General features: G+C 44.5%; 1 protein-coding gene across 2 annotated transcripts in view; it reads left to right on the forward strand.

The window, feature by feature from the left end:
* LOC134909215 (uracil nucleotide/cysteinyl leukotriene receptor-like) overlaps nt 1-9,506 on the forward strand; it is a 56,464-nt gene extending 46,958 nt beyond the window's left edge. Inside the window, exons 1-2 of one of the 2 annotated variants that reach the window (XM_063915867.1) lie at nt 6,491-6,816; nt 7,606-9,506. In XM_063915867.1, the coding sequence (XP_063771937.1) occupies nt 7,632-8,651 (1,020 nt within the window). In that variant the 5' untranslated portion in view covers nt 6,491-6,816; nt 7,606-7,631 and the 3' untranslated portion in view covers nt 8,652-9,506. Of the gene's footprint in view, nt 1-6,490; nt 6,817-7,605 lie in introns of those variants that run through there. The other variant, XM_063915868.1, reaches the window with a different exon arrangement.
* The last annotated feature ends 349 nt before the right edge of the window (nt 9,507-9,855 follow it).

The following is a 9,855-nucleotide window of genomic DNA, read 5'->3' on the forward strand; positions in this document are numbered from 1 at the left end:
GTAAGATTGCCTTTCACTGGAAATCGCATACAATCCCCTCCATTGCGGCGGTGATTGCGGCTGTATGGGATACATATCACATGGAGTTCCTCTCTAGCGTAATCGAAAGCAGGGCGGAAACCTTCACTGAGGTCTGGTCCCCATGGTTGGCACACTTCAAATGCCCTCCTCCGTTGACATTCGGTTTCTAATATACTTACAAAATGAATAACAAATGCTTGCATTGCTGTATCCCCCCCCCTCCCCCCTTTCCCTCTTTCCTTCTGTCTTTCCCACCCCCTTCCTCCAATGTATTTTGAAAAAACTTCAATAAACAGTGTTTAAAAAAAAAAAAAAAAATCCCAAACCCCACAACACTACGCCGATCTCGAAACTGCTAGGGCGGCTCTGAATAAGCTACTCTCAGATAGAGTCAAGTTTTCTTATCGGAAGTGCCGTAGCAGATACTGTCAATGGGGCAATAAGCCTGGAAAATTACTGGCCAAAGCACTTAGAGAACAACGTGCTCTTACTTTTATTCATACAATTAAAGACAATCATGGCCAACCCCAACACCAGACATCCCACATAGCCAGGGCCTTCAGGACATATTACTCCACTCTGTATAACCTCTCCGGCCCAACCGGCAGAATCGACAGGTCGTCCCATCAAAAAGCCATAGCTGACTATTTACGGACCTTACACTTCCCCACACTGACCGCAACAGAAGTAGAAGATCTAGACGCCCCGTTTTCTACTGAGGAGGTTCAGAGAGTTATTGAATCCTCTCCCAATGGCAAGAGTCCCGGCCCCGACGGATATACCATTGCCTATTACAAAGCTTTTAAGGAGAAATTAATCCCTATACTCACAAGAGCCTTTAACACCATATCTGATCAATCGCCCTTCTCCCCACAATCTCTCGAAGCCCATATTGCAGTTCTACCCAAAGAGGGTAAGGACCAGAGGCGGAACTACCGGCAGTGCAGGCAGTGCACTGCACTGGGGCCCGCCTCTGTCCAGGGGCCCAAGCATGTAATGAGTCAAACTGACTCATTACATGCCGCTGTGCGCTGCGGGCAACCGCTGCCCGCAGCGCACAGCCGCCCGGCGAAGAGAGGAGAGGAGAGGAGCAGCGGTACTACAGACGGGGGAAGGAGGAGGAGGGAGGCTGAGAAGGGAGCCGCAGCAGCGCTTTGTTACTGGTGGAGGCGCTGCTGCTGCTGCCCCTCTGCTTCCCTATAGGCTGTCTTCCGAGAACAGCCTATAGGGAAGCAGAGGGGCAGCAGCAGCAGCGCCTCCACCAGTAACACAGCGCTGCTGCGGCTCCCTTCTCAGCCTCCCTCCTCCTCCTTCTCTCCAGCCCGGGAATCGTCTCTGACGCTGCACCGAGGAGCCTGAGCCAGCGGAGAGGGTAAGTATAATTCTTCTTTCTTTCTTTCTTTCTTTCTTTCTTTCTTTCTTTCTTTCTTTCTTTCTTTCCTTCTTTCCTTCTTTCTTTCCTTCTTTCCTTCTTTCTTGTGCCTGCCTGCCGCAATGTGTAAAAATGGGGGACTACCTGCCGCACTGTGTAAAAATGGGGGACTACCTGCCGTACTGTGTAAAAACGCAATGTGTAAAAATGGGGGACTGCCTGCCGCTATGTGTAAAAAGGGGTAATCTGCCCGACGCAATGTGTAAAAAGGGGAATCTGCCTGCCGTAATGTGTAAAAAAAGGGGGACTGCCTGACGCTATGTGTAAAACAGGGGGACTGCCTGACGCTATGTGTAAAAATGGGGAATCTGCCTGCTGCTATGTGTAAAAATGGGGAATCTGCCTGCCGTAATGTGTAAAAATGGGGACGCTGTCTGCCGTAATGTGTAACAAGGGCACGCTGTCTGCCGTAATGTGTAAAAATGGGGACGCTGTCTGCCGTAATGTGTAACAAGGGCACGCTGTCTGCCGTAATGTGTAACAAGGGCACGCTGTCTGCCGTAATGTGTAACAAGGGCACGCGGTCTGCCGTAATGTGTAACAAGGGCACGCTGTCTGCCGTAATGTGTAAAAAGGGCACGCTGTCTGCCGCTATGTGTAACAAGGGCACGCTGTCTGCTGTAATGTGTAAAGAGGGCACGCTGTCTGCCGTAATGTGTAACAAGGGCACGCGGTCTGCCGTTATGTGTAAAAAGGGCACGCTGTCTGCTGTAATGTGTAAAAAGAGGAATCTGTTCGCTGTAAGGTGTAAAAGGGTCTCTACCTGGTGTAGTGGTGCTACTGTGCGGCGTAATTTGAATAATGGAGACTACTGTGTTGGTATTATTTTGTGGCCACACCCCTTCCCCACGAAGCCACGCCACTATGTATTTTTGCGCGCGCCTACGGCGCGCACTGCCCCTGGGGTGGACTTGGATGGGGGGGGGTAGGGGGGGCCCAAACCATTTTGTCGCACCTGGGCCCACCGCTTGCTTGTTCCGCCACTGGTAAGGACCCCAGTCTTTGCTCCAGCTACCGCCCAATCTCCCTATTAAATATTGATATAAACTTTTCGCTAAATTGATTGCAAACCGCCTTAAACTATTGTTGCCTGGCTTGATACATGGAGATCAAGCTGGGTTTGTTTTAGGCCGAGAAGCCAGGGACAATACCTCCAAAGTGCTCAGCATGATTCACTATGCCGGCCAGCTCTCATCCCCATCTGTCCTACTGTCGACTGATGCAGAAAAAGCTTTTGACAGGGTGGACTGGGATTTTTTGACCGGAGTGTTGAGGCATCTGGGACTTGGTAGCATCTGTCTCCACAGAATCCTATCCCTCTATACCTCCCCATCCGCCAAAATTAGGATTAATGGCTCCCTTTCTGACTCCTTTCCAATTTTCAACGGTACGCGACAGGGATGCCCGCTATCCCCATTGCTCTTTGTCCTTTGCATGGAAACACTAGCCCGAAGCATTAGAGCTAACCCAAATATTTCGGGCTTGTTGTTAAGGGGGACCGAATACAAACTGGCATTATATGCCGATGATCTACTCGCAATAATCACGAATCCGGTCACCTCTTTGCCAAACTTAATGGTGGAGTTTGAGAAGTTTGGAGTTCTCTCTAACTTCAAAATAAATTATTCCAAATCTATTGCCATGAACTTAACTACACCTCCTGCTATGGTAGAAAGCCTGAAACAAGCCTTCCCCTTCACCTGGCATGATCATAAATTAAAATATTTAGGGGTGTTACTGACCAATGACTTATCCAAAGTGTTCTCCCTAAATTTTAAACCCTTATTGTCTAGGCTTCGTTTAGACTTCCTGTCATGGAAAAAGCTGAGACTGTCCTGGTTCGGAAGGATCAACGTAGTTAAAATGAACGCCCTCCCCAGGATTTTATTCTTTCTCCAGACCCTTCCGATACACATCCCCCTGCTATGGCTTCGGGATGTCCAGAGGCTTATCCGTACATTTGTATGGGGTAGTAATACACCTAGATTTAAACATGACATTTTGTTCAGGAGAAAACATCAAGGGGGGCAACAACTCCCACATATCCCTAACTATTACCACGCGGTACACCTGAATAGGATACTGGAATGGACACGTGCCAAGGATCGCAAACAATGGGTCCTCCTAGAGGAGGGCTGTCTCCCACATTATATTGAAATTGCACCTTGGCTTCCTACCCTCCCGAAGGTGTCACACCCCACGGTCTCTCCCACGCTCAGATTATGGGCCAAGCTGAGATCCCAGAGTCATATATCCTCCAAATGGTCCCCCTTAACCTCTTTTCTCTATAACTCCGAATTTGCCCCTGGCCTTCAAGGGACTGCTTTCGCCCCATGGGCAGAAGCTGGGATCTTTAGAGTCGGTCAGCTGGTGAGCTCGGGTAGGGTGCGCTCTTTTTCAGATGTTCAATCCTCTTGGAACCTACACAGTGCTGAGTTTTGGAGGTTCCTGCAGGTCCACCATTTTGTATCATCTCCTAAGAACTTCTCTGACGTAACTAGGGACCTCACTGGGTTTGAGAAACTATGTATCTCCCCCAGTTCACCCACGCATACTATTTCACAAATCTATACGTTGATTATGGAAAATTTCTTCCCACAACCTCCTACCTTTTTGGCTTCCTGGGAGAGGGAATTGTCGGGGCTACCTACTCAAATTAACTGGGAATCCGTGTTTAAGAACGCTCAGGCGAGTTCTTTATGCATCTAGACACTAGAGACCCTTTATAAACTTATATATAGGTGGTATAGGACCCCTCGTGTTCTCAATAAAATGTTTCCCTCTCTATCGAATATGTGTTGGAGATGCAAAAATGCCCCAGGGAGTTTTATACATATTTGGTGGGATTACCCTCTTATAACTCCATTCTGGGCAGAAGTATTTAAATGCACCGAACAGATAGTAGGTGACGAAATCCCGAGAGACCCAGATTTCTGGCTCCTTAATCACACCCCCGCAGGGTCACACTCCTACAAACATTCCCTGTTAAGACACCTTTGCAACGCTGCTAAAGCGGTGATCCCAATTCTTTGGAGATCCACCTCTCCACCCTCAATTAAAATGTGGTTCACAAAGATTGATCACTTCTTAGACATGGAAGACCTGGTTTCCTTCTCATCTGGGAAAACAGTTAACTTCATAGCTATTTGGTTTCCCTGGTACGACTTTAAGGACACATCGCAGTATCAGTCCTATATTGCGACATAACCCCCCTCATGTTGGTAAACGGGCCCATATCCATACCTGTATCATTATTTATACCCATACTCACATTCTGACAACGTTGTTTCTGTACTGTGGCCCAGACTCAGGATTGGTGGGGACCGCCCATACGCTCCCCAAATAGTCTGCCCGCACTATGCAGACTGTCACACCGGACCCTGCCCACCCTAACCTTCCCTTACTTATCCTCTTTTCCTCCTCTCTTCTCTCTCTTTTTTCTCTCTCCCATTCATTGATGCTGTTTTGATATTATGCTCTTCTTTTATAAGCTTTAATGTTGTCTGAAATGCAGACAGATATTTTTCGGCTAAGGGCGCTCTATGTGTGGTGTACTGATGTATATATGCTACGCGATATTTTTGTATGCCCTCCTTTTGTTTTTGAAAATGTTTCTGTAATGTTTTTGAATACTGCTTTGACTAATAAAAACAGTTTACACAAAAAAAAAAAATTATGCCAACAGGAAGTCCACTGGATGTTTAGAATGGGTTCAATTTATCCAGGGGGCCTGAATGAGGCTGTGGAATTGAACACCATAATATAACGTATATCTATTAGATGCAGTCAGCACCTCTGTCCTTCCGTTCTCTCTCTCTCTCCCCTTATCCCCCCTTTTCTATACCCTTACATCCCCCCCCCCCCCCCCCCTCCTTTTTCACTCTCCCTTCACCTCTCATTACTGGAGGAAATTTAAGTATTAATGTCTGATAAAATCAATCTGCTATTACTCTATCGATATATGGTTTTATATATGTAGTGTCTATTCTTTATTATATATAACACATCTCTCTTTACATACCTCCTTTACTTTTTTAATCTCGATATGAACTTTATTAATATACAAATTTACACCTAAGTTCATCTATAGTTATATTCCCTAATTCGGTCCCCAAATGAAAGAAATTAATGGGACGATTAATGGATATGTATATATATATATATATATATATATATATATATATATATATATATATATATATATATATATGCATATATGTATATGTATATGTGTGTGTATATATATATATGTGTTCATATATGTTTTTTTTTGTTTCTTATTTTACAGAATGTTATAATTTCTGTCTACTAAATGAGTCCTGTTTATAATACCCAACTATAAATGTTGTGTAGAATATAGTCACCATATCATAGTCTTATTATTACTCATTTAAGTCACTGAATTGCTCTGTGGTTATATAAATTTGATCTACATGGGCGAAAATACAATATATTATTCTGTAGCCGGATGCGATCACATGAACTGCTGGATGGCGGAAGCACTAAGCCCGGGGCTTGCTGGAGGGCGGAAGTGCCGTATATGGGTCTGTAAGCCGATCACGTGTGCGGATTCGGCCATGTGACCCGCGACGTATTGATGAGGGCGGAAGCGCCACTACCAATGGCGCTTACAGCCCTCTCCTCACACATAGGCGGGCACCGCTGAGGAATGTAAACATTTCCTCGACGGTCGCCTAGCAATCACTCCCTGTGATGTACATGCCGCCGGAGCTCCGGTCACGTGACGTATAGGTCATGTGATCGGGACTCCAAAGACGAGGGTTATGGGTAAATTACAGCGCTACCTCGAAATATGTCCCCAACCAATAAAGTATGAATGGAGCAGTGTCTCCATAATAACGCCAGCCACAACAAACTTGTCGATTGGCTATTAAGTATATCCACACTTCCTGTTTATTTATGCTGATGAGTTAAGTATGATATTAAAATCATCAAAATGCAATAGTAACTGAATTATTAATACATCCAGTTTATTCTGTGAGGAGTAGGTCTGTCTGGAATGTTTGCTCATTATAATTTCATGCATATTTTTTAATATTGATGTAACAATGCTACCAGGTGCTAATTAGCCACCATATTGAAAGGGGTATATAAACCCCACATACCTAAACCATGGATACCTTTGAAAAAGCTGCTAGTTGACTGCAGCGAAACGCGTCAGGTGCACAAGGGACCCACGCCAGGAACTTTTCAGCGGAGGACCGGACCATCCCCTAACCTTGTCCAGGCAATTTACTTTCACGCTGAGAAATTAAATAGCAAAGTTGCATGAAGGAAGTACATTCACCGTACTGCATGAGGAGCTCACCATTAAAGATCCAGGAGCACACCATCCTCTAACGGTAACTTGCCATCCTATTGGACATTGCTTATCTCTGAGACTTTGTTTTTGCTGGACTTAAACAATACAGGGGAATATCTTTGGAACGGACTCCCTAAAACCTAATCTTTTCCATATTCCTGGCGAATTGGGTAACCTAATCCATTTTCTGTATGAATTACACATTTTTAACCTTTTACTTTGATATGCATGCATTTCTTATGATGTATTGATTTTTAAACTGAAATATATACTAATGTTTTAGAAATAAATTTTGGTACTAATAGATATAATACCTGAGTTGTCATATTGATCAAATATAGCGCAGCCTCAACCTCGTTTTTTTGTAACCATTAATGATGTTGACATTTAACCATGTTGACATCATAAATACCAACCTTCTGCTGACTACATTCTGAGGGCAGGATTCAAATGTTCCGTCCCCCCTCCTGGCCGCGATCGTGCCCACCGGCGGTATTCTAATGTTATTGCTGATGGGCATGACAACTTAATTTCAGCTCGTTACCCCTGGAGGTAGCGAGCTGAAATGCATGTAAAGAGACCCAAACGGGTCTCTTTGCGATCACTCCTATTACTTTAGTTGGGTTTAAGTGCTTGAGCGCGATAACAGGGTACATTTGAATATCGCCCATCTATCTGTCATCACTTTAGACAGGAGATAGAGGGTGCAATATGATTTGAATCTGACCCTGAGTGTGGACATTGTGATTGAAGACTTACTGACTCCATACCAATTGTATAACATGCATTTTAATATTATGGCACTAACCAGTTTACCTTTGTCTTTTAGTGTTGCACTGAAGTGGCCTGAAGTAGATGAGTGGATCTGAAGACAAAATGTTAAACAATTCCTCCATCTTGGCTTGGGTGGATCCTTGTGTCCAAGAAACATGGTTGGAGAATGCTCTGCTCTCTGTCTGCTACCTGCTCGGACTCTTTGTAGGAGGCCTGGGAAACATACTAGCCATCTCAGTCTTTGCACAAGACCGTCAGCCTAAATCACCCTCTGACATCTTTCTCCTTCACTTGGCCCTATCAGATCTCTTCCTGCTGCTCAGCCTTCCCACTCGGCTCTTCTACCACCTCTCAGGAAACAGCTGGCCCTTCGGCTCGTTGGCATGCAGACTCTCTGGATTTGTTTTCTATCTCAATATGTATGCCAGTCTTTACTTTCTGGCAGGCATAAGCATTGACAGGTACTTGGCCATCGTACACCCCCTTAACTCTGTCAAGTTCCGGAAGCCATTACATGCTCATGTGACTTGTGGCTTTTTGTGGGCCATTGTTGCATTTGCTACTGCACCATTACTGTTAGGCCGAGGAATAGCAATGGATGAAACAGTTTGCCGATTGCTGTACCGGGAAACTCCATCCTTGCGAGCACTGTCATCGCTAAGTGCTGCATTCGCCATCCCTTTCTTAGGCACAGTCATTTGCTACGGTCTTATTTTGAAGCGTCTTCGAAAAGGAGGTGACAGGAAGCCTAAGGAGCGTGCAGTAAAAATGGTGCTGCTGGTACTTACAATATTCCTCATCTGCTTTGTTCCATATCATCTCAGTCGCACACTTTACCACGTGTTGATGCCTGGAGGTGAAAGCTCTGCCATGATATCTTCCTGTGAATTGAGGCAAGGCTTAGCATTGGCAAACAGATTTACGTCCTGCCTCAGCACCCTGAATGCTGCACTAGATCCGCTGGTCTATTTTTTTGCTGTCAAGAAATTCCGTCAGACCTTTGCTCATTTGCCATGTAGACGGGATGGGACAGACAATGGGAAAACCCGGGAGGAAGGACGAACAGAGGACAGCTCACTCAGTGCCAAGACAGATGTATGATGGGAAATTAACTATCAAAGAGTTATAGATCAGCTGGAAAATGCTTATTAAATGACACCAGCAATGGAGTGAGCCCAATCTGGTTCGTCAAAGAACATCAACTACTTTGCAGACAATTTTCTCAGACATTGCAACAAGACACAAATAAAAATCACTGTAATTACTGGTGATTAAAGACTCCAAATCACATCCTGCATTGTTAAAGTCTGGCAACTTAACACGCACGGATTATTCACGCATTTTTGTCATGTGAATGGCGTTTTCTGTGGCGCCACATAACCAAGTTGAGTGAACAAAGAAAAAAAACCATGAACGTATTAACTTCACACAAGTATACATATATTGCCAAACTAATCAAAAGACTATTTATCAGAAACACATATAGCTTATTAATTAATTATGTTTATTTATACAAATGTTTTACATGCAGCTTGAAAATTATTATGACATAAACAAATCAAATAAAGGGGATCTGTAAAAATGGACTGATTGAAAGTGAGCGCAATACACCCCTCGGATATTTATATTTTACAGGTACTGAATTTAGATTGTGGGAATCGGCTGTGGTTTCTGTAATAGAGATACACTTTATATAATTGTGGCAGCTACATTTTTAGGAAATTATCATATGAACTGTTTAACTCATTTGTAATACACTATTTAAAGTGAGGGAAAAAAGGAAAGAAAAGGGTCTGTCTTTGGTGCACAAAAATTTAAAATATAACTTTTAATTGTTTCCGTTAAAATATATGCGGCACGGATACGAGCTGGGATAGGCAATTTACATGTGGTATTCGAAACAATATACCAGCTGGAGTGTAACACAGGCTACTTATATATATGTTAGGGTCTCCTGCTCTGTGCTGCCACGTCGTCATGGCAACCGGGAGACAAGTGCTAGCGGAGTAACCTGAGCGCAGCTGATACTCCGGTTCGGGTCTTTTGCTGTGCAGTGGTTACAGGCTCTGTGCACGGCAGGGGATCCAGTGCTGGTTTTTGTGCTCACAGTCTGTGAGGTCTGAGTGGGGCGTGGACAGCACCTGCTTTATAAGGCCTCTTCTCAGGTTAAGCAGATGCTGCTGAATCTTTGTTGGTTAGTCAGTTCCTGAAAGTTAGCCAGTACTGTGTAGCTTTGTATTTGTTGTTGCTTACTGCAAATAGGCCTGGGGATTTGGTACTACACTCTGCCAATCCAGACCTAGCA

This window comes from Pseudophryne corroboree, chromosome 4 (genome assembly GCF_028390025.1).
Source record: "Pseudophryne corroboree isolate aPseCor3 chromosome 4, aPseCor3.hap2, whole genome shotgun sequence".
NCBI lineage: Eukaryota > Metazoa > Chordata > Amphibia > Anura > Myobatrachidae > Pseudophryne > Pseudophryne corroboree.